This window comes from Borostomias antarcticus (genome assembly GCF_949987555.1).
Source record: "Borostomias antarcticus genome assembly, chromosome: 8".
NCBI classification, from domain to species: domain Eukaryota; kingdom Metazoa; phylum Chordata; class Actinopteri; order Stomiiformes; family Stomiidae; genus Borostomias; species Borostomias antarcticus.
Genome location: NC_140241.1, coordinates 8408730 through 8433599, shown reverse-complemented (window position 1 = coordinate 8433599; position 24870 = coordinate 8408730). Strand labels below are relative to the sequence as shown.

Here is a 24870-nt window from a genome sequence, read left to right as displayed (position 1 = left end):
ACTATTTTTATGATGGATCTTAATGTCATTTATTCATGTACTATTCTAGGTGTAGTTTATCCATGCACTATTCTGGTTGTAGTTTATGCATGCACTATTCTGGGTGTAGTTTATTCATGCACTATTCTGGGTGTAGTTTCTCTCTGTTCTCTGTTCAGAGGGATATGGTGGGCAAGATATGGTAATTCACACTCCCTTCAAAAGCCGATTGATTTGCGATATCCAATTGTTTCTGCAGCTTTCGAGTGCCTGCTCTGGTTAATGGCGTTGATTGGTTGGTTGGTTTCATCAGCATTTTGGAGGTTTGTTTTTAATGCTGGTGTACTACTAAATGGTGCAGTGCCGTTCTGTGAAAGCCTGTGTTTGTGTTTGTTTAGATGTTTTTGCCCGAGGGGATCCGGAGAGAGAACTGTAAGATGTACGAGGAGGTTCAGATCCCTCCCAACGATCCCACGGCCATCGGCTTCGAGGAGAAACCAGTATACATCGACGAACTGGATGAGGTAGTGGAGACCCATTCGCCGTGTGCGTGTGTGTGTGAGTGTGTGTGTGTGTGTGTGTGTTAGTGTTGCACGGTATACCGATACTAGAAAGTTACCGTGATACCCTGCCGTCAAAAACGGTACAATACCCCATTTTATTACTACCGGTGCTATAGGAATGAGCTGTATTTCCGAGTTCCGACTATTATAATGCATAAAAGAATGACATAGAACAGATTAGAATAGCAGGACATAATCAAATCGAATAGAATATCCTAACAAAATGAAATAACGATAGGCCTACTTTTTTCAATGCTGCACAACCATGCATTTTAGTGAGATTGTTTGGACTTTAGTCAGCAGCATCCTGCTCAAAATACGCTCCCGCGGCTATGTATGGAAGCAATTAGTTATCAGTCTTAACATAAATCAATTAGGAAACTCGTAGTCTATTTTATCAATGTTGTATAGCCTATAGCCTATTTTTGTCTTGTAGTTTGGAAAGAACATTCACGAAGGAAAGTCAAAGGGCTGAGGGCTGCTCAGTTGGTTACTCTATGTGGTGGCGGAAGATTTTCCAAAAGCAAAAGCGCCTATTTGGCAATATTTCAGGTTTAAACCCAATGCTAATAGCTGGGGAACCTGATAACATTAATGTGAATTGTCGTGTCAGAGTGAAGGAGAGGATCAGTAGCCTGGCTCCCGCCCCTGAATCGGAATAGCAATTCAATCTGAGTGTCAGACGAGTGGAGCAGAGCAGACACTTTCAGTTTATAATTGTAGCATCCTGTTTGTTTCTCAGGTGAGGGTGTGCGTGTGTGCGTGCGTAAGTATGACCGCGCGCCCGCGCGTGTGTGTGTGCGTAGGTGCATATGTGCGTGTGTGTGTGTGTGTGCGTGTGTGTGGCCCCTCCTCTCCCCGGGCGCTGTAATGGCTTGTGAGTGATGTTACCTCTTAATGGAAGTGCTGTAGCTCCCAGACAGCTGTCTGCAGCCACAATGACCTGCCGGGCTGACTGACAGCCGGACTAACAGGCACTCGCATCTTCTCTCAGCCAAGAGCAGGGTTCGTAAAGCCCCTCCCGGCCAGTAGGCGGGGTCAGAGGGCTCTGAACAGGAGGAGGGATACAACCTGCCCCCCCTCCCCCCTGCCGCAGGCTCCATTGGCTCTGGAAAGCCCTGGGCTGCGTTCCGAATCGCCTACTACCCTACTATATAGTATGCCAAAACAGAATGTAGTATGTCCCAATACATAGTATGCCACATGCAGTATGGCAAAAATACCAGGATGACCTACTACATCCGGTCGTATTTTGCAGTATGCACGCCAGCAGGCTTTTCTGGCTATTCTGACCCACAATCCTTTGCGCAGCGGAAATGTGCGTCACATGCGCGAGTTGACAGCTGTAGACGAATGTCGCGTTATGGACAGCGACGGATGTGGGCAAATTTCAAGGCGCAATGTTATGACAAGGTAGTATGTCCCAATTGGATGCCTACTGCTTGCAAAGTACGTACTTTCTAAGGGCAGCTGTAGTAGGTACTGGTAGTAAGTAGAAGTATGCGATTCGGAACGCAGCCCTGGTTTCCTCCAGTCTCCAACAGTCGGCTTTGAAGTTCATCAGGAGGACTTTAGCAGAAGTCAACGAGTTGGACGGCCGTGGACGCCTGTAGACCAGTGAACTGATCTCGTCACATCTCGAACAGCACTGCCATGTTTCTGTCCACCTCTCTTAACCTAACTGTCACTCAAGACGAGCCACTGTATTTGTGTGCATGTGTCTCACAGAGAGGGAATGTGTGTGTGTGTGTGTGTGTGTGTGTGTGTGTGTGTGTGTGTGTGTGTGTGTGTGTGTGTGTGTGTGTGTGTGTGTGTGTGTGTGTGTGTGTGTGTGTGTGTGTGTGTGTGTGTGTGTGTGTGTGTGTGTGTGTGTGTGTGTGTGTGTGTGTGTGTGTGTGAGAGAGAGAGAGAGAGAGTGAGGAAGCGAGTGTGCCTGTTTTGTGTTTTGCATGTCTGCGATCTGAAGCCGTGTCTGATTGATGAACGGATGGATTGGTCACACACCCGGGAAGCTGCTGTTGTTATTTTTGCCGTGTGCTTGACCCTGGCTCAGGTTTGTGCGTGTGTATGTGCGTGTCTGCGCACATGTGTGTGTGCGTGCCTGCCCTGACTGATCCACTTGCAGTCACTGGCAAACAGGCTACTCTTCACTGTTAAAGTCAGACTACTCTTCACTGTTAAAGTCAGGCTTATTCTTCACTGTTAAAGTCAGGCTTATTCTTCACTGTTAAAGTCAGGCTACGCTTCACTGTTAAAGTCAGGCTTATTCTTCACTGTTAAAGTCAGGCTTATTCTTCACTGTTAAAGTCAGGCTTATTCTTCACTGTTAAAGTCTGGCTTATTCTTCACTGTTAAAGTCAGGCTTATTCTTCACTGTTAAAGTCAGGCTACGCTTCACTGTTAAAGTCAGGCTTATTCTTCACTGTTGAACTCACTCTACTCTTCGCTGTTAAAGTGTCCATTTAGGTGCATATGTATGCCCACTTAGCCAGAATACGAGTTGCAAGTTTTAATGGGGGCCTGTCCCGTAAAAATGGAGAAGTTGGGGATAATTCTCACCCATCCAACCTTTCTCTGGTCTATGAGGGAGATTCAGGAACTGCCTAGAGGCTAGGCGTTGGTTTGGGATTTAGCCTAGAGGCAGGGGCGAGAGGTCGGTTTTGGGATTGGGCCGGCGGGGTTCCAATCTAGAAGGTTCCCTCGGTCTCTTGCATGAACTCTCCGAGCCCAGATCTCTCTCTTCAGTCCCACCTCTGGCCAACTGCACCCTTGGCTTGCGGCCTAGCTGAATGGGCAGTGAACGGCAAGACAGTCAGCTGGAAGTCGGTCAGGAACACGGTTGATATTGCCAAGTAGATTTTTCACATAACAAGAAATTTGCTTCGATCTGATGGCGCGCATGCTGCTGGAACCCCTAGGGGAACTGTCCACCCAGGTGCTGAAGGAGAGAATCAGAATCAGCCATGGGGTTTTTCAACGTACTAGGAAGGTGTAGTCAGATGGGGACACAAGCCTTTTTGAAGAGGCTGATGGCCATGGGGAAGAAGCTGCCTCCGTGACGTGCAGACGTGGTCCTGATGGACCGCAGCCTCCTGCCTGAGGGGAGTGGCACGAAGAGATTATGGCCGGGTTGGGAGGGGTCGGCCGCAGTTTTCCAGACCCTCTTCAGGGTCCTGGAGTTGTACAGGACCAGGAGGGAGGGCAGGTTGCAGCCGATCACCTTCTTGGCGGATCGGATGACGCGCTGCAGTCTGGCCCTGTCCCTGGCTGCGGCGGCGGAGTACCAGATGGTGATGTAGGATGTGAGGATGGACTTGATGATGGAGGCATAGAACAGTACCATCCTTTTCTTCGATAGTCCACATTTCTTCAGCTGCCTCAGGAACTACATCCTCTGCTGTGCCTTCTTTGCGAGGGAGCTGGTGTTTAGTTCTCTTTTGAGGTACCGAGAGATAGTGGTGCCTAGGAAGGGGAAGGAGTCAACGGTGGTCACTGAGGTGTCATTCAGTGTGAAGGGGGTTGAGTGGGGATGCTTTCTTTCGTAAGTCTGCAGTCATCTCCACTGTCTTGAGAGCGTTGGCCTCCAGGTTGTTTTGGCTGCACCAGGACAGCAGCTGGTCGATCTCCTGCCTGTAGGCGGACTCGTGTCCCTCAAGAGACGAGTCCGATGAGGAAGGTGGTGTCGTCTGCAAACTTCAGGAGCTTGACAGACTGGTGGCTGGAGGTGCAGCTGTTGGTGTTCAGGGAGAAGAGTAGGGGGGAAAGGACGCAGCCCTGGGGGAAGCCGGTGCTGATGGATCTGGAGTCGGAGATGTTTTTGCCCAGCTTCACGGTTCTGTTTCCTGTTGGACAGGAAGTCGGCGATCCACCTGCTGGTAGAGTCGGGCATGTGCAGCTGGGAGAGCTCGCACTCCAGTTTGGGTGGAAGGATTTTGTTGAAGGTAGAGCTGAAATCCACAAACAGGATCATGGCGTAGGTGCCTGCTTGTTCCAGAGGTTTGAGGTGCAGCAGAACAAGACTCTCAAAGACCTTCATCACTACAGAGGTCAGGGCGATGGGCCTGTAGTCATGTGATCTTTGTTTTATTGGGGACAGGAATTATGGTGAGGGTCTTGAAGCAGGCTGGTCTTGAGAGAGAGTGCGTCAGACTCATATACACACACACACACACAAACACACACGTGCACACACATACACACACACACACACACAGACATATACACAGACACACACACACAGCGGTGTGAGATGAGTGCACTCTGAAAGGCTACAGCCCCTCTGTGCAGGTCACGGAGAGGTCGTCCATCCTGCGGTAGGAGGGTCCTGGGGGAGGGGATGGGGGTCTGGAGGCTGAAACACCCTCCTCTCAGGGAGATGAGTTGAGATGGACAGATACCAGTAGATCCACAGATACTAGACAGAGAGGATTGATCTTTCTCCCACGAGGTCGTTTCCTGTTTTTACTGTCTCACAGGGGACAATTAATTACCGCACGGCGGTGAAAGGAATGTTTTGTGGTGGTTTTACTGAGCCTTATTCGTTTTTTTTTTCCTCCATTTTTTATGCCTCCACCTGGCGCAGCCGTGGCCGGATGGCATTATGTTTCCCTGTTGTCTGTAGTCCATACACCCGGCCGTATGTCCGTCTGTCCCATTCTTGTTAACGCGATATCTCAAGAAAGGCTTGACAGAATGTATTCAAATTTGACCAGAATGTCCAGTTGGACTCAAAGATGAACTGATTCAATTTTGGTGGTCAAGGTCACCGTGATGTCACAAAAGGTGTTTTTGGACTGGTGAACTTGATATCTCAGGAACGGCTTGAGGGAATTTCTTCAAATTTGGCCAGAATGTCCAGTTGGACTCAAGGATTAACTGATTAGATTTAGATTAGATGGTGGTCAAAGGTCAAGGTCACTGTGACCTCACTGGCCTGCTGAAAGTGATATCTCAGGAGGGCTTGAGGGTGCGCCCAGCATGGAATATTCCATGGATATATACTGTAGTTGTTGTTTTTTTTCACATTTTGCACCGTATGATGTCTAGTACATACACACACACAAATATATATATATATATATATATATACACACACACACACACACACACAGCATATATAATAGCGGTGTTATGGAACACTTGTAATGGGTAAAAAGTGATTTCTTCACCCTCCTCTATCGTTCTCCGAGAGCCTCGTCTATTTTTCTCTTGGGTTCTGTTGTTCCTCCCCAGCAGTGTCTCCACCTTCCTCCTGTTTGAACCCCGGCTGTGACCGGTCCAGAGCGACCCCCGGCCGCGACCGGTCCAGAACGTCCCCCGGCTCTGACCAGTCCAGAGCGACCCCCTTCTGCTGAGCGATGACCATCAGCCACGGCCAGGCGGCTCCTTTATTCATTAGCTTAAAACCCGGCACGACTCTCGAACAAAGTGGCCCGCTCTTCTAAAGCGCCCGCGCCCAACGGCTAATAAGTCTTTACGTGCTATTAGGAGAGCTTTGAACGGCAGGCCCGAAAGCCTAACGCATTTATTACCCCCCCCACACACACACACACACACCACGTCTTCTCCCATCCTCTCTTTCTCGGCCGAAACCAGATTGTCGTTTATAGGAAGCGGTAATGGGCAGCGGGACTCCGCACCGGGGCTGGAGCTGCTTTAACAGTGCTGTGAAACATTACGAGTGCGGAATTTATTAGGGCGCCTTTCTAACTAATGAATCAGAGGGTCGGGCGAACCGCTCTCCTCCGGCTGGTAAAAGCCTCCCTCCTTCTCTGAATAAATATGTGGTGGGGGACGGCGGCGCTCTCATTCCGGCGCTGACAGCGTCGTCACACACACACACACACACACACACACACACACACACACACACACACACACACACTCAAACACACTTTCTCAGCGAGTGTGTATATATATATATACTCAAAACACTTATACACAGTACATGCGGTCGCTATGGTGCGTGCAATCGCTTTGAGCTCCTCCCGGGAACGCCGGCCGCTCCCCGCGCCCTGAGGGATGGCGAGACGGCGTGGATCTTCCCCAGACGGCGGGGGGAGTCGAGTGGAGGAGGGTTTAGGGACGGCGGGGGAAGGCCCTCCCTGCTCCCCCGTGGCTGAGTCTGGGGGGACAGGAGGAGCTGAGGGATGGCCTACCGCCATGACCGGCTTCGATATTTCCCCCTACATCTCCGACCGTGGTCTTTATTATGTGTTGTCCACCACCCCCCACTCCCCCTTCCCTCAGACCGGCAGGTTGTCGTGGAGACTTACGACTGTGATGATGCGATGACGATGTTTCCCCCGTATAACGGATGAATCACCTCCCTCTCTACACTCGGCTCCCGCACACACACACACACACACACACACACACACATACACGTATAGCTACCGTACAAATTGGCCTGGGAAGTGTCTGAGCACAGCCAGAGGTCCCAAGGTTCTGTCTCTGTTTAGCGTCTAGCACCTCAAGGCCTTTGGAGGGGATGATGATTGGTGTGATGTGGTGGTCATTATATTGCTTTCCTCAGACCCCCCCGCTGTCTGTGTGTTCCCAGTGTGCGTTCAGTAGCGGGCAGGGTTAGAATTGTTTGTTCAGGAGTGGGCAGGGTTATAATTGTTTGTTCAGGAGTGGGCAGCGTTATAATTGTTCGTTCAGGAGTGGGCAGGGTTAGAATTGTTCGTTCAGGAGTGGGCAGGGTTAGAATTGTTCGTTCAGCAGTGGGCAGGGTTAGAATTGTTTGTTCAGGAGTGGGCAGGGTTATAATTGTTTGTTCAGGAGTGGGCAGGGTTAGAATTGTTTGTTCAGGAGTGGGCAGCGTTATAATTGTTCGTTCAGGAGTGGGCAGGGTTATAATTGTTTGTTCAGGAGTGGGCAGGGTTATAATTGTTTGTTCAGGAGTGGGCAGGGTTATAATTGTTCATTCAGGAGTGGGCAGGGTTAGAATTGTTCGTTCAGGAGTGGGCAGGGTTAGAATTGTTCGTTCAGGAGTGGGCAGGGTAAGAATTGTTCGTTCAGGAGTGGGCAGGGTTAGAATTGTTCGTTCAGGAGTGGGCAGGGTTAGAATTGTTCGTTCAGAAGTGGGCAGGGTAAGAATTGTTCGTTCAGCAGTGGGCAGGGTTAGAATTGTTCGTTCAGAAGTGGGCAGGGTTAGAATTGTTTGTTCAGGAGTGGGCAGGGTTATTATTGTTTGTTCAGGAGTGGGCAGCGTTTTAATTGTTCGTTCAGGAGTGGGCAGGGTTATAATTGTTCGTTCAGGAGTGGGCAGGGTTAGAATTGTTTGTTCAGGAGTGGGCAGGGTTAGAATTGTTCGTTCAGGAGTGGGCAGGGTTAGAATTGTTTGTTCAGAAGTGGGCAGGGTTAGATGCGCTCATTGAGTCGTTGGAGTTCATTCGAGCTGGGAGGAGAGTTGCACAGGAAGAGACAAGAGCCGAGATAACTGGCATCCATAATTAATCAAGCCTGATTGCATTTCATAATCCAGTTTTAATTTCGTCCTCCTTAGTGGACGTGTGTGTGTGTGTTTGTTCAAGCGGAGCAGGTGTGGGAATGAGAGAGCGAGAGGCGCGGGGGAAATCCCAGGAGGCCGTGGGGTAACGTTAGACTCGTTAAAGTCAGGAGAGGAGAGCCTGGGGAAGGGGGGAGGGGCAACTCATGTCCCCGGCTACAATCACTGGTCTGTCAAGTGATGAGGAGGGGTGGGCGGGGCATCAGGGGCGCTAGGTAAGGATAACTGAGCAGATGTACCATTGGCTGGGCTCGGTGTAGGGGTGGGGCTCTGGGGTTGGGGCGCAACCACTTTTTTTTTGACAGGTAAACAAGGTGATGGATCACCTCTCTGCATTTCTCTCTCTCTCTCTCGTCCTCTTCTTTCTCCATCTTTCTCTCTCTCCTCTCCATCTTTCTCTCTCTCCGTGCGTCCCCCTGCTGGAGTACTGTAGGGAAATGAGAGGGCCTGCTGTTTGCTGCATCTACAGTACATCTCTGTTAGAGTGCACCATACATCTGGACTGTGTGTGTGTGTGTGTGTGTGTGTGTGTGTGTGTGTGTGCGCGTGCGCGCGTGTGTGCGTGCACGAGCGTGCGTGTGTGCGTGCGTGTGCCTGCGTGTGTGTGTGCGCGCGCAGCCAGGTCATTCTTTGTGCGGCGTGGCCTTGGTAAGATGTTTGCTACAACTAGCAATTAAAAGTTGATCAAGCCGTCAGTTCAAATGGAATGAAATGGAACCAGAAAGTAATTAAAAGGAATAGCATGAAAACAATTATTTCTCTCATAGCTTCCCCTTACCAAATGAACAGCAGAATTTAATTACCGTGGTTTAGCGGAGCGTGCGGTGAGTCATACAGCAAACACACAAAGGGCCTACCCCCGGTGTGGCTGCTTCATCCGCCAACAAAACCGTCCACGGGCTGTCCCCTCGTCGCGACGTGGCTGTCCTTAAAAGGGCGTGGCCGCCCCAGAACCCGCCCGCCCCGCTGTCCGTACCGGGGCAGGCTGAGAAAACGGACATAAGACGAGGTCGGCGTTTTTTTTTTTTGGAAGTTTGTCTTTTCTTCTTCTGTAGAATCATTACGCCAGATCTGTGTGGGTCCAATTAGTGTCTTTTAAGTGGCTGGCGGACTGGCGCTCTATTCCCAGTCAGCCCAGTTGGCTCATATGGCCGTGGGCTGTGTATCCGCTCCGTTAATGAGCCTGTCAGCTCCCACCCCCCCCCCGCCGCCCACCAGGACGCGCTGGGGGGTGGGGGGGGTTCTCCCGTGCGCTCGCTCTCTCACGCACAGACGCACACACAGGTGCTCTGCGTCCCCGTACGGCCCCGCTGAACGACACGCCTGAGAACAGTTTGCGGTCCTGCTGCAGGCTTTCGGTTAAAGGACATGTTCGGAATTTAGCATTATGTTATTATTATGTTATACGGTTATTTACGATCATATACAACGGCCAATATCACAGGCATTTTCACACCGGTGATCACTCGGTGAGTTTCCTGTCTTTAGAAATGAGAGTTTATGGTGTTTTTCAGGAATTTTGTTTGTGCACCTATGGATCCATTGAGTGTGTTAGCGGCGATGGGCTATATCTCGAGACTGCACCGTTTGACGAAACTTAGATATCGGCCATTGTATATGATCGTAAATAACCTTTTAACATGGCTTATAATGCTAAATTCCGAACCTGTCCTTTAAAGGTGCAGTGCGTTATTTTTGGTGGCATCTAGTGCAGATTGCGACCGACTAATCAGTCTACACGGTGCATAATGGCGGCCTTCGTGGAAGGACCCGCTCCGCATGTAGATATAAAGGGCTCATTCTAAGGTAACGGAAATATAATGATTCTTATTTTCATTTCCATTTCGTGGAAATAAACACTAATTAAAACATACTTATGAATATTATATTCCATTTCAACCAAGTCTACAAACAATTCTGCCACAAAATTCTACCCACTGCACCTTTAAAGCCACCCTGTTTTTCTAGTCACGACCGACTAGCCAGCTGGGATTTTACTTTAGAGACGCATTCCGCTCTGGACAGGCACAGCTGGTCTCCTTAGAAACCAATGTACTAACTGTACCTAGCCCTGTCGCTGGACACTTGACCAGTCAGCGGTGCCCGGCCTAGTGGACAGGCCTCTCCAGGCTTAGGCACCGGGTCGTAGCGGAGCGCTAAGTGATGCTCTAGGTAAACTCTGGCCTTGGCGCGCTGTCTGCTGCTCACCGTGATGTTTGAGCGGCGGCGAGGCAGACGTGTGAGTTGCGTTGAAAGTGCTTTTAAAAAATGAGAGAACACATGGCAAAACACAGAGGTTTTGTGGGTGTGCGTATGCGCGTGTGTGCGTGTGTGTGTGTGTGTGCGTGCGCGCGTGCGCGCGCGTGCGAGTGTGTGTGCGAGTGCGTGCGAGTGTGCGTGCGAGTGTGTGTGCCCATCAGTGTGCGAGAACGACAGAGGTCCTAGGTCGGTGTGGTGGTGTGTTCTGTGGGTTCCGTGGCGGTGGAACGTTTGAAGGTTCTGGCACCTCAGTGACACAGCTGGAAGTCTGGCCCGGTGATGTCAGAGTGATGATGTCACTCAGCATTTGGCCTGTGTGTGCATGATGTAGATGTGACTTTGACGTCTGTCGACTGGTGTGCGTTGTTATCGAGCCAGGTTTGCTTTTAGATTAAGCTGGATTCGCATTTTACCTGTACCTGTGCAGTACTGTGCTGTACAGTAGCTAGAGAGGATATCTCCCATCTTATACTGTCTTGGACCCCAGAGACTACCGCCGGCAGGGACAGCTGGCTTTCCTATTGGAAGATGTGTGCGCATGCATTTGCATAACAATTAAGCCAGGAAAGAACGAATGGAGAGAGAGAAGAAAAAAAAAACTGAACATTTTCAAAGATCATTAAATGATAGCAACTCCATATTTACAACATGTATGCATTACCTCAAGGTGAATATTGGGGCAGGCATATATTTGCATGAATTAGCATGTTTAAGGAGTGCGGGGACACAGGCTCTCCGTTACAAACAGACGCGCTCGATAAATCAAAAGGCAGACTAGCCGCTAAAGTGAGCACGGCGGCGGCACACTCTGGTCGCCACGGCGACACACGAGGGTGTTCAGGAGCCGTGCGAAACGGGGTGAAACTTGTGGGGGGCGGGGAAGGGACGGGGGGGGGGTGCCTTTAATTCAGACATGAATATTTATAAGTTGGTGCACTCAGGACTTGGCCTTGGGGAAAATAATTGGTTGGACAGGAAGAAGATCGACTCGCAAGGCTGCTTCCAGAGAGAGAGAGAGAGAGAGAGAGAGAGAGAGAGAGATGGATAGTGAGAGACAGAAAGAGAGAGTTAAAGATAGACGGAGAGGGACAGAGAGAGAAGGAGGGAGAGAGAGAGAATGGATGGATGGATGGATGGATGGATGGAGGGAGACAGAAAGAGAGAGTTATAGATAGACGGAGAGGGACAGAGAGAGAATGAGAGAGAGAGAGAGAGAGAGCCCTGCAGTCATTTAGAGGAAGTATGGATTGGAGAAGGTAAATCACACTGAAATGACAATATCCCTCCCCACTAAGGAGGCCGATGGGCCAGGTATCACCTTAAAGAGTTCCCTGGGCTGAATTAGGCTCCGGCTCCGGAAGCGCCCGTCTGTGATGGAAAGATAGAGGCTGTAGCCTGTTATGATGAGGCTACCGGTCGGACTTCCCTGAACAGGCTGGCGGGCGGCGGCGACAGCGCTGACGGACAGGCGGACGGACTGTCAGCTACCCACGCGCCCTCCCACCCTTCCATCTATCCATCCATCCACCCATCCATCCATCCACCCATCCACCCACCCATCCATCCATCCACCCACCCACCCATCCATCCATCCATCCATCCATCCATCCATCCATCCATCCATCCATCCACCCACCCACCCATCCACCCATCCACCCATCCATCCATCCATCCATCCATCCATCCATCCATCCATCCATCCATCCACCCACCCACCCACCCACCCACCCACCCACCCACCCACCCACCCACCCACCCACCCACTCCATCCATCCACCCACCCACCCACCCACCCACCCACCCATCCACCCACCCATCCATCCATCCATCCATCCATCCATCCATCCATCCATCCACCCATCCTTCCACCCACCCACACACCCGCCTGTCTACCCAGCAGACAGGGGGCCCAGGCAGGCTGGAGCCAGGTAACCCTTTGGCCCTCTGTCTGTACCTGAGCCGTCAGTCAGAGCCCCCTCTCTCCCGTCAGGGTTCAGCGCCGGGGCCCCGAGCCTCCGCGACCTCTCTCCGTCTTAAACCCACTCTTAATAAAGTTGCTCTGTGATGCGTTAATATCCTCCCCCGCCCCTCCTCCGCCCGGGGCCCAGGGGGTTTCGGGGGGGGGGGGGGGCGGAGACCCGGCGGAAGACCTCTATCCCGAGTCCCCCCCCCCCCGGGCGACACGCGGCGCTCTTTAATTATTGGTGTTGGAGCGAATCGGAGCGGAGAGCGGAGAGTGATGACATATTTTTTAATGAACCCCCCGAATAAATGAATACCGCCGGCGCCGTCGGAGGCCGCGGCGTCTCGGCCTCTCCTCCCCGTCCCGCGCTCCAGGGCGGAGAGAGAGAAGGGGTTCGAGGAGGAAAGAGGAAGGAGGAACTGAGACGGGGCAGCCGCGCCGCCGCCTAGTCCGCTCCGAGCCCCTCCCCTTCAGCCGACGGCGAGGTGAAGCAGTAGCGGGCCCTGCTTTCGCTGGCTCTCCGCAAGGGCTGAACTCGGCAGCTGTCAGTGAATCTCTGGACTGTGTGTGTGTGTGTGTGTGTGTGTGTGTGTGTGCGCATGCGTGTGTACGTTTGTGTGTGTATCTTTGTCCGTGTGTGTGTGTGTTTGGTTGTCTTTGGTCGTGTGTGTGTGTACCTTTGTCCGTGCGGGTGTGTGTGCATGTGCGAGTGTGTGTGTGTGTGTGTGATTCGGTGGCTGTCGTTCAGAGGCGGTCGGGTCCCTCCTTATCAGAGTGTCGAGGAGATTGAGGGATGTCTCCCGGGCCCGGTCGCCAGGCAGAGGGGAGGGTTGACTGACAGCTACTCCCCAGGAGCCCCCCCCCCCCCACACACACACACACACACGGCTATGCAGCCTCCTGTCAGGCATCCATCCATGGCTGGATGTTTTTTTTGTCACGTGGTCGGTCACAAACTTTTCCCCCCTCCCCTCCCTGACCTATTTAGAACATGTCTTCCTGTGACTCACTCTAGAAGCTGAACAGAATTATTTGCGTCGCCCGATCAATCTAGCGTTCACCCACCAGCCTAAAGGACAGATGACTGTAATTACGCTGCACTCAGACTGCGTGTGTGTGTGTGCGTATGTGTGTGTGTGTGTGTGTGTGTGTGTGTGTGTAGATCGCCCAGCTGGTGTTCAAGGGGATGACTCGCCTCAACAGAATCCAGTCCATCGTGTTCGAGGCGGCCTACAACACCAACGAGAACCTGCTGATCTGCGCCCCGACCGGCGCCGGCAAGACCAACATCGCCATGCTGGCCGTGCTGCACGAGGTCCGTCAGCACCTGGCGCCGGGCGGGGTCATCCGCAAGGAGGAGTTTAAGGCACGCTCGCACACACACACACACACACACACACACACACACGTAAAGACAAAGGCATAAACACCCCCCCCCCCCCCCCGTTTTGAAATCTTTGACCCTAAAATGAACCCCTAAACTTGTGGGGTTAATGAAAAGGTACCCACAAGGAATGCTTTTTTTGTTAAACTATTCTTCTGGGTTATGAGTATAATTGTTTCACTATTCTATCTGGGTTAAAGTATACATGCTCCCACATGTATACTTTAACAAGAACACACACACGCTCATTGGCAGCCAGCAACGATGGGTACTTTTCATACATCACCGTTAAATTTCCTCAATGTAAAATCGCTCGCTTCATATTTCTCAATAAATGGTGATTTGTGCCTGTTGTTGCCAGAGAGGACAAATGGTACTACTCTCTCTACTCATTTATCATAACCATGTTCTTCCTCTCCCTCTCCCTCTGTCTCTCTTTCCCCTCTCTCGCTATCTCTCTATCTCCCTCTCTCTCTTTTTCTCTCTCTGCCTTTCCCCCTCCCTTTGCTCCCCCCCCCCTCTCCCTCTCTCTCTCTCTCTCTCTCTCTCTCTCTCTGTCTCTGTCTCTATCTCTCTCTCTCTCTCTCTCTCTCTCTCTGTAGATTGTGTATGTGGCTCCTATGAAAGCCTTGGCTGCTGAGATGACTAATTACTTCAGCAAGCGCTTGGAGCCACTGGGCATCACTGTCAAAGAGCTCACAGGAGACATGCAGCTAACCAAAGGAGAGATACTCAGAACACAGGTAGGGCACGTGCACACTTACTCAATCTCTCTCTCTCTCTCTCTCTCTCTCTTACTCTCTCTCTCACACACCCACACACACACACCCACACCCACACACACAGAAACACACACATTTTATTGTTCATAACAGTCTAGAACATTTGTGTGGGAACATCAAGGCACTGTGACTATAACGTAGGTTGTCAGGCCAAACATGTAAGCTACTGTAGACTAGCGGTTTTATGTCAATGAATGAAGAAGAGGCTTTACACTCCCATAGAGGAAGCATTGTCTGTTCGATAACCCGAGCTTGATAAGGTGCAACTGGCTAGATGCGTTTGTGAAGCGAAATATGTCTGTTTAGGCATTTATGAAAACTTTTCACCGCTACCGCAAACAACAGCGCACGTGTGTACAGTAACTAGCGAATCGTCTGTGTTGCGGAAATTCATGTGACAAAAGTATTGTTCAGGAGAGAGTTGAATGCCAACGCTTTAAGTTAAACAAAGTTTATTACATGCCAGCAGGCAAGCTGCACAGTAGCCACATAGAATACATACAAACACCCCCAATAACCCGTCTGGAGAAGGGGACCGTCAAATCTCAGTTGAGAGAGAGAGAGATAGAGAGAGAGCGACAGAGAGAGACAGAGAGAGAGAGACAGAGAGAGAGTCGAACATACGGCTTCATGCACACAGCAGTCTGCCATGTGAGAAACAGCGGCCCAGATCTGTGGTTACAGCCAACAATTATACAGTCTGAGAGAGAAACCTTGGTGTCTGAGTAACTTCCCAGCCCTCGCCCCCCCCCCCCCCCCCCCCCAGCCCAGGCGCATTCCTGTTTTGTCGACAGAGAGGGTTGGTGGCGAGGACCGTGTGAGCGAAGACAATCAAGGGCACTTAGCTCTACATACATAAGATAGTAGATGCACAATATTCTGTCTACGCAAGGAATTAGAGGCCAGTTCTCACTGGCCAAAACAACGTACAGTCTATTCAATTACTTCAACTAGGGTCGAATATGTTCAGGGGTTCAACTAAGATCTAATAATACAGAATTTCCATTACATCTGAGTGGGAAAAAAAAGGTTGCAGCAGAACCATTATGTGCACTCCCACAGATGCTCCCAATTATGTGTCGAGGTCGCACTGATTAAAATTTGACAACATAAATCACTGGAAAACACCCAAAATGTACCTACCTGCTACACAAAATGTCTACAGGTTGGCGGGTCTTACTGGGGGTTTTTTTTGTTGAGAGCTGGAGGCAGCACACAATTTTACAGAGGCGGCCCCCCTCGTAATTCTCTACAGGACCGGTGGGCTCGCCCAGGCAGGACCGCTGACCAGCTCTCTGGGAGGCCAGCTCCCTCACGACAGCTCACAGTCTGCACCTGCCATTAGATCACGTTCAGAGTGACCAACGGTCCCAGACCAAAATGCCTCTGCATTAAGCCCCTCGCACCCTGACCGACTGTGGCTCGCTTAAAAAAAAAAAAGTGTATTCTGTGCAAAGCTGCATTGTAGAGTTGAAACATTAATCGTCCCCAAGAATCACACACACCTACGGCAAACTATTTTGTCAAGTTTTACTTACAGAGGGGCGACAATAAATGAGCTATAAACATACACGCGCGCACACACACACACACACACAAATACGCACACACACACACACACACACGGACGGACGATGCTTTCCCTTAGGCTTAATGTAGCAGAGCACAGCAGTTCCTTATCTAGGGCTGGTCTGACAGGCCCAGCAGAATGGCTGCTCAGCGCAGGAGCACAGCTCCCAGATAGAACAGATACGCCAGGGTGATTTCCTCCTGCAGCACACCTCAGTCCCTCACCACAGACCTGACTCCGCACGCTGTGTGTGTGTGTGTGTGTGTGTGTGTGTGTGTGTGTGTGTGTGTGTGTGTGTGTGTGTGTGTGTGTGTGTGTGTGTGTGTGTGTGCGCGTGCGCGTGTGTGTGTGCGCGTGTGTATGAGTGTGCGTTTGACATCTATGTACTGTATGTTCGATCCGGTGTTCTGTGCATGTGTTTCGACGTGTGTGTGTTTGTGTGTTTATGTTCGATCTGTGTGTGCGTGTGGGTGCACGTGTGTGTGTGTGTGTGTGTGTGTGTTACATGTTACATACCTCTCTCTCGCTCGCCCTCTCTCTCTCTTGCTCCCTCTCTCTCTCTTTCCCTCTGTTGCTCCCTCCCCCTCTCTCTCTCTCTCTCTCTCTCTCTCTCTCTCTCTCTCTCTCCCTCTCTCTCTCTGTCTCTGTCTTTCTCTCTCTCTCTGTCTCTCTCTCTGTCTCTCTCTCTCTCTCTCTCTCTCTGTGTCTCTCTCTCTCTCTGTCTGTCTCTCTCTGTCTCTCTCTCTGTCTCTCTCTTTCTCTCTCTCTCTCTCTCGTCCTACGAAGCGTTTTGCCTGCTCTTAGTTGTAGTTGCTATGGTGACTGCTGTTGTACTGTAAAACACCGGATCCGCGGCACACACACACACACACACACATATATACACACACGCGCACACACACATGTACTGTACACACACATGCACACACACATGCGCACAAATACACACACACACACACATGCGCACACACACAACTTTGCAAACATCCTGTTGACACCAGGCTGCGTCGCACCTCAGCAGGGTTCCTCGGAAAGAGAGAGGGAGGGAACAACGAGGAAGAGAGAGAGAGGGAGGATGGAGGAGAGAGAGAGAGGAGAGAGAGAGAAAAAGGGAGGATGGAGGAGAGAGAGGGAGGAGAGAGAAGGAGAGAGGGAGAATGGAGGAGAGAGAGAGAGGGAGGATGGAGGAGAGAGGAGAGAGAGAGGGAGGATGGAGGAGAGAGAGAGGGAGGATGCAGGAGAGAGGGAGGGAGGGTGGAGGAAAGAGCGAGGATGGAGGAGAGGGAGGAGAGAGAGAGGGAGGATGGAGAAGAGAGAGGAGAGAGAGAGAGGGAGGATGGAGAAGAGAGATAGGAGAGAGGGAGGATGGACGAGAGGGAGATGGAGGATGGAGAAGAGAGGGAGGATGCAGGAGAGAGGGAGGGAGGGTGGAGGAAAGAGGGAGGATGGATGAGAGAGATAGCAGAGAGGGGGATGGATGAGAGAGAGGGAGGGTGGAGGAGAGAGAGAGGGAGGGTGGAGGAGAGAAAGAGGATGGAGGAGAGAGGGAGAGAGGGAGGGTGGAGGAGAGAGAGAGGATGGAGGAGAGAGAGAGGGAGAGAGGGAGGGTGGAGGAGAGAGAGAGGATGGAGGAGAGAGAGAGGGAGAGAGGGAGGGTGGAGGAGAGAGAGAGGATGGAGGAGAGAGAGAGGGAGAGAGGGAGGGTGGAGGAGAGAGAGAGGGAGGGTGGAGGAGAGAGAGAGGATGGAGGAGAGAGAGGGAGGGTGGATGAGAGAGAGAGAGAGGGAGGGTGGAGGAGAGATGGACAGACTTGAGATGGTAACCGGAGCTTCAACGCAGCGCTACGCATCGTTCTGTGGCGAACCTCGGGAGAGAGCGACCGACGGCGCGCTAAAGGCCACGCCCTCCTTACGTCGTCACGTAACGTATCGCTTGGCTTTCATCAGCTTTTAGAAATATGTGGTTTCATGTAGGAATGCGGTGATCTTTTACTAATGTGGATGTCAGGAGAGGAGGATAGACCACCTGCTGTGGTCAGCCTGTCTGTGTCCCTGGTGGACAAGCAGTATTTTACCCAGGGTTCGACCAGGCCCTTCCAGCGCAGCGGATCTGGGTTGAGGATGCCACTCTAAACCTGAACTACAGGAATAATTGTAGATTATCTATCTCAAACATTAAGGTGATGAATCCTTCTCTATTGATTAGTAAATCAAGCAATTAGTTTAATTGCAAATGCTCAATTAGCTCAGAATTAGTCAGATATGTTCTCTCTCTCTCTCTCCAGTGATCAATGAATCAATTTGAATTCAATATCCATGAGGAATGAGCACTAAGGAGATGGACCAATTAGATGTTTTGTCACAATGATTGACCTGCAAACGAGGAACGACCCAGCAAGAATGTGTTTGTCAATGACCCCGTCAAGCAGGTGTAGTCTCTCATTGGCTGAGCAGTTAATTACCCATATCGTTAACCTTCTTTGTGCATGAAGACATTATTGTCATGAACAAAAATTGTTGTTTTCCTGTGATGTGTCTACCACAATGTGTTTGTGCGTGTGTGTGTGCGCGCACGTGTGTAAAAGTGGAAGAAAGAAATGTGAAGAGAAGGGTAGAAATTTGGGTGAAACTCCACATGAAGCAGAAACGAGAGAGACGGAGAGAGAGGTAGAAAGAGAGAGAGACGGAGAGAGACAGATGGAGAGAGATTGAGAGAGAGAGATGGAGAGAGACAGAGAGAGAGATGGAGAGAGAGACGGAGAGAGAGAGACGGAGAGAGAGACGGAGAGAGAGAGACGGAGAGAGAGAGACGGAGAGAGAGAGACGGAGAGAGAGAGACGGAGAGAGAGAGACGGAGAGAGAGAGAGACGGAGTGAGATAGAGATGGAGTGAGATAGAGACGGTGAGAGAGACAGGGAGAGAGACAGAGAGAGAGGGAGGTGGAGAGAAATAGAGGTGTGCTTTGGCAATACTGTATTTTGTATGGTCATGTCAATAAAACCTCATTGAATTGAATTGAGAGAGAGAGAGAGAGGAAGGTAAGGGGAGAGGGGTTGGCAAGAACAAGCATATCGCTCCAAAAGAGGATCTATCTTCACTACATTATAATGGAGCTTAAAGTAGGTAGATGTTCATAAGCCTCGCTGCTACTTAAGTATGGAGAGAGAGAGAGAGAGAGTGACAGACAGATGAATAGGCAGAAAAGGTTGGCAAGAACAAGCATATCTCTCTCAAAAAAATCTTCTCCACTATGGTGGAACTGAGACTTTTGAGGTTCATAAACCTCACTGCTACTTAAGGATGGAGAGAGAGAGAGAGAGAGAGAGAGAGAGAGGGAGAGAGAGGGAGCAAGAGAGGGAGAAAGAGAGAGAGGGAGCAAGAGAGAGGGCGGGCGAGAGTGAGATAAACCTACAGTATGTACATTTTTCAATAGGCCAATAGCAGTTCATCTGAGGAGGTGTATTAATATTGTAGGCCGGGTGAAGATTTGACCAAGAGAATGATTAGACCGAGAGCTCAATACTGTACAACTCTCTAGTCTCTGACAATATTTGCCTCTCTTTCCCTCATTCTAACTCTGTTTGTTCAGAGAGAGAAAGACGAGAGAGCTAGGAACAGAGAGAGGGAGTGGAAGGAGAGAGAATGGAAGAAGGGAGAGAGAGGGAGAGAGAGTGATAGAGAGAGAGGAGAGGGAGTAAGAGAGAGAGAGATAAAATGGTAAGGTTATTCAGACTTTAATGAAGACCAGAGGTCCCAGTGCTCTCACCCGTAGCTTCTCTGGTGGGCGCCAGCGTTCCTCTGCTGTTGTAATGTAGTCACCCCCCCCCCACTCTCTCTCTCTCTCTCTCTCTCTCTCCCTCTCTCTCTCTCTCTCTCTCACTCTCTCCCTCTCTTTATTAAAGCCCTTGCTTCCTTCCACTCTCCCTGCACGTTTTTCTAAAGGAAATTCAATCATGTGTCTTTGGGTTTGTGCGTTTTTGAGGCTGCGTTTCTAGACAGATGGAGAGAGTGAATGAGAGTTGCCGTGAGAGAGAGAGAGAGAACTATGGCTTGCATAACCTGCTAATGAGACTGTGAATAGGACTCATTCGCTCATGTCTGGAAGTTAATTTCCCTTATCAGGGACTTGATGCTCCCAAGCTCTGGAGTTATGAGAGGTTTTAAATGGCGGAGGGGTTCAGGGACGCGGCCTGCTTCGCGCCTCGGTGGGAAGGAGAGAGGAGAGGAGAGCAGAGGAGGAGGAGGAGGTGAGGAGGGCTGGGGTTGTTTCAAATAGGCCTTCATCAACACCTTTGGTTAAACAGTTTGTTTGAAGGGTTATGAGTTTGGGAAAGCCATAAGGCCACAGGAGAACGCCCTGCTGCGCTGCTGATTGGACGTCAGCACACGTACACGCCTTGAACCAGGTGTGGCCACGCCTCTTTCTCCCCCCCCCTTTTTTTCCCCTTTTTTTTTTTTAAACGCTCTGATGTCAAATTATTATAATTCAGTAGCTGTAGCAGAGCCAATTAGTGGTCTACTGTACAAAGACACAGGTTTTCTCAGAGGGGGCTCGATCGCGAATCCCCCTGTCGGTTCACCACAGCCAAGCAGCCGCGTTTAAACGTACAACATCCCACGTGCATAACTCCATCTCCGAGGTCCTCGTCCTCCCCCTCCTCCTCCTCCTCCTCCTCCTCCTCCTCCTCCTCCTCCTCCTCCTCCCCCGTCTCCAGCTCGCCGCAGTCTCGGCTCGGTCCCCTCGTCTCTGCGTCCTCCGTGTCCCGCCGGGGGCCTGGCGGGCAGCCTGGCGGGCCGAGCCTCCTGTGAACTTCCGCCGTCGCAACAGACACACGGGAGTCCACCACAGCCGCTTACATCACTCCTATTAGGCCTTCGCTTATTGGAAGGCAACAAAAAAAAAAGAAAGGACCGCCCCCCCCACCACCACCTCCTCTCTCACCCACACACTCCGTCCGCGGAACTGATAGTTGCCATGGTAACAGCCGAGAGGGCCCCCGAGAGCTGCTGGCATACGTGCCAGTGTGCGGGCGGGTGGCACGCCGGCACTCTCAGACCCGGTCTCTCTCTCTCTCCCCAGAGTCTCTCTCTCTCTCTCTCTCTCTCTCTCCAGTCTCTTTCTCTCTCTCACGCTCTTTCACTCCCTCTCCAGAGTCTCTTTCTCTCTCTCACTCTCTTTTTCTCCAGAGTCTCTTTCTCTCTCTCACTCTCTCTTTCTCTCTCACTCTCCAGAGTCTCTCTCTCTCTCCATCCAGATTAAATATTTACTTAATGACATAGAGCCGCTGGCACTGGAGAATTACAGACAGACAGGCAGACAGACATACAGGTGGACTGAAGGACGCCTCCAGACAGAGAGCATCATGGGTAATTAGATACGTGCTGCTTTGGGGGGACCTCGTCATGGCCTGGCTGCACACATCACTGTTACCACTTCGGGGTAGAACTCCTTCACCCCCTCCACACACACACACACACACACACACAAACACAGCTCTGTGTTCTGCTCCTGCAGGGTACCTGGCCAGCCACGCGGTCTCATGGGGATGACAGGGTGGGGTTCTGTTACCTCAACAATCCACAGATACTTAATTACCACACGGAGGGGGAGGAGTCGGGGGGGGGGGGGGCGTACAATCGAAGGCGTCGCTATTTCATACACTCAGCAGAGAAACGTCGATACTAAACCTTGAAGACAATGCAGGGCATCAATAGCATGTTTCCCGTATCAAGTTGCATTTCAAACGGTAAGTCTTAAAGTGCTTTTATTTTACGGTAGAGAAGGGTAATTAAAAGAGAGAGCACTTCGGCCCACTCGCCTACCGCCAGAGCCCCCATTTACACCAGGCAGCCAATTAGGCAGCGCGGCCTCTTCTCTGTGAGAGCGCAGGTCTCTAATGGCCCGGGCAGATTGATTTAAATGCAAACTAGAGAGGCTTTAATGAACCACTTTTGCCCAAATTGTTTTATAGGAATTTCAACACTCTTCAGACATGTTGGCAAACAGCTCACATGCTCATTTACTATGCATTGTTTTGTTTTGTTTTGTTTTCCTGCGCAAAAAAAAACAAAAAACATACACATACACACACACACACACACACAAACATGGCCCAACTACAGTAGAATTCGAGCTTTGACTGAGTAGCCGTCATGTGGGTACAGAGTCGGGTCAACAGAGCAGGTGAGGTGCTAGTGATTGAGCTGGTAAGGTAGGAGGAGAATAGATAAATGTGTTTATGCGCTGGAAGTCTTGTCACCGCTTGTCCTTACAATATCTTATTAGCGCTTATCAATTCCTCATCCCAGTTCCTAGGTACGCAACTAGACAGTGTAAGGTTCCCAGTCTTGGAGAAGGGATGAGTGGAGGAGAGGAGGGAGGGCAGCCCTGACCAGGCAGGTGGACATGGTCCAGCTGAGACCCAGCGTGTGGGCTCTGTGATGAGCACACAGACCCAGCCCGTCCGCTCGGGCGCCCCGACCAAAGCACAGACTCGGTCGCCGGTCTCTCAACGCTTCGCTCGACTACAGACTGACGACTCTCATTCAGATTTTGTCGCTTAAAGTGGGGGGAAACAACAACAACAAAAAACTCCAGTGCAGAACCAATCCAAGAGGGTAAAACATCCATCCATCCATCTTCATCCGCTTATCTGGGGTCGGGTCATGGAGGCAGCAGCTCCAGCAGGGGGCCCCAGACATCCCTTTCCCTAGCAGCATCAACCAGCTCTGCCTGGGGAATCTTTAGCCGCTCCCAGGCCAGTGCGGAGATGTTATCCCGCCACCTAGTCCTGGGTCTACCCCGCGGCCTCCTCCCAGCCGGACACTCCTAGAACACCTCCCTAGGGAGGCGCCCAGGAGGCATCCTAGATGCCCGAACCACCTCAACTGGCTCCTTTCAACGCAAAGCGGCTCTACTCCGAGTCTCTCCCGGATGACTGAACTTCTCACCCGATCTCTCAGGGAGACCCCAAGCACCCTCCGGAGAAAACTAATTTCGGACGCTTGTATCCGTGATCTCGTTCTTTCGGTTATGACCCATCCTTCATGACCATAGGTGAGGGTGGGGACGAAGATAGACTGGTAGATAGAGAGCTTTGCCTTTTGGCTCAGCTCCCTTTTCGTCACAACAGTGCGGTAAAGCGACTGCAGAACCGCACCAGCTGCTCCGATTCTCCGGCCAAGCTCCCTCTCCATGGTTCCCTCACTCGTGAACAAGACCCCCAGATACTTGAACTCCTTCACTTGGGGTAAGGACTCATTTCCTACTCGGAGCGGACAGACCACCGGTTTCCTGCCTGTTTATGGGTAAAACATATATATATATATTAAAAAAAAAAAAAGCATTGCAGTACCAATCCAAAGTCTTCAGGGCGTAGGTTTCGTTCACGTGTCAACCAATCCGAAGCAGTGGGCCCAAGTCTTGTTACTGGCCGCCGGTGTTCTAGCGACTATTTCAGCGTAGAAATCTCCAGACGTGTCGGAAGGCGGAGATCTCCGCTGGTCTGGTACGGCAAGGCTTAACGAGACGACTTACCGATTCCCGAAGGTGACGCGAACAGAGTGGACTGTACGGTTCGGGCTTAGACAGTTGATTCCTCGGGAGAATGTCTGATGGAACGGCGCGCGTGCGTCTGTGTCGTTTGCCGGGGCATCACCTTTTGTAATTTGCTAGGGTGAACCGGGTCAGGTACGCATCTGTCTCTCTCTCTGATCTGGACCGCGGTGCGGCGGAGCCGGCCCGGCCCTGACCACTCCTCTCTGGCCTTGATTACCGCCGCCCGCTTGCCGGCCCGGCCCCCGCGGACCAGAACCAGCCGCTGATCAAAGCCCACACATGTCCATGAGAATCAGGCAGACGGAGGAGGAGAGAGCCTGATCCAGCGCCCAGGAGACCTGGGCCGGCTTAATCTAGTCAGGAGCCAGGGAGGAGCCTGGGAAGAATGTTCCAACCCGCACTGTCTGTCTGTCGGAGTTTGTGTGTCCCTATCTCTCTCTCTCCATCTCTCTCTCTCTCTCTCTCTCTCTCTCTATGTCCATTTGTGCCAGGCCAGGCGGCCTATCTAGATACATACTGTAGTAAATATTGCCAAAGCATAGAACCAACTATCTAATTAAATAACAATAATACAATAACAATAATAATAATAATAATAATAATAACTAGAAAGTACATTTCCTGGAGAAAATGTGAGGTGGGCTAGCTGCCGCAGCTGAATGTAACAGCTACTGCTAGTACTACTACGGACCGGGCAATCTCCATGCACCCACTGGCGAAGACCGTGTGTCTCTAGCCCATTCAGGATCCGTGGCGTGGACAATGGCGTGGTGGCAAAACTCTGCCACCTCAGGTCAGAGCCGGTCGGGGACAGTGTACTCCTCTCTGGGCCACCCACCTTCCCCGACCGGTGAAGGCTGTGTGTCTCTAGCCCACTCAGGGGCTGAGTTGTGGGGCCCGTGGCGTGGATAGTGGCGTGGTGTGGAGACTCCGCCCCCTCGGATCACAGCGGGTCGAGGGCAGTGCAGTGACCTCCGGACAATCTCTGTACACCCACCGGCACAGACCTTGTGTCTCTAGCTCATCAGACCCACTCGTCACATTTTCTGTGTAATTTTAGGAAAGAACGTTTCTGTAAGGTTGGTGTGTTTCTCCCAGTGCAGCTCTGTCTCTAACGCTCATCTGCAGCACAGTGGGCAGAGCTACATTAGGTTGTGCTCTCTCTCTCTCTCTCTCTCTCTCTCTCTCTCTCTCTCTCCCCCCCCTCTCTCCCTGTCCTCCTTTTTTCCCCTCTGTCTTTCTATCTCTGTCTTTCTCTCTGTTCCTCTACCTACAGTAGCTGTCTCCGGGCTGGCTGTGA

General features: G+C 51.3%; 1 protein-coding gene across 1 annotated transcript in view; it reads left to right on the top strand.

Annotated features, from left to right (window-relative positions):
• ascc3 (activating signal cointegrator 1 complex subunit 3) overlaps nt 1-24870 on the top strand; it is a 117999-nt gene that overhangs the window by 24617 nt on the left and 68512 nt on the right. Inside the window, exons 8-10 of the mRNA XM_084441573.1 lie at nt 378-503; nt 13440-13643; nt 14264-14404. Coding sequence (XP_084297699.1) covers nt 378-503; nt 13440-13643; nt 14264-14404 — 471 coding nt within the window. The remainder of the gene's footprint in view (nt 1-377; nt 504-13439; nt 13644-14263; nt 14405-24870) is intronic.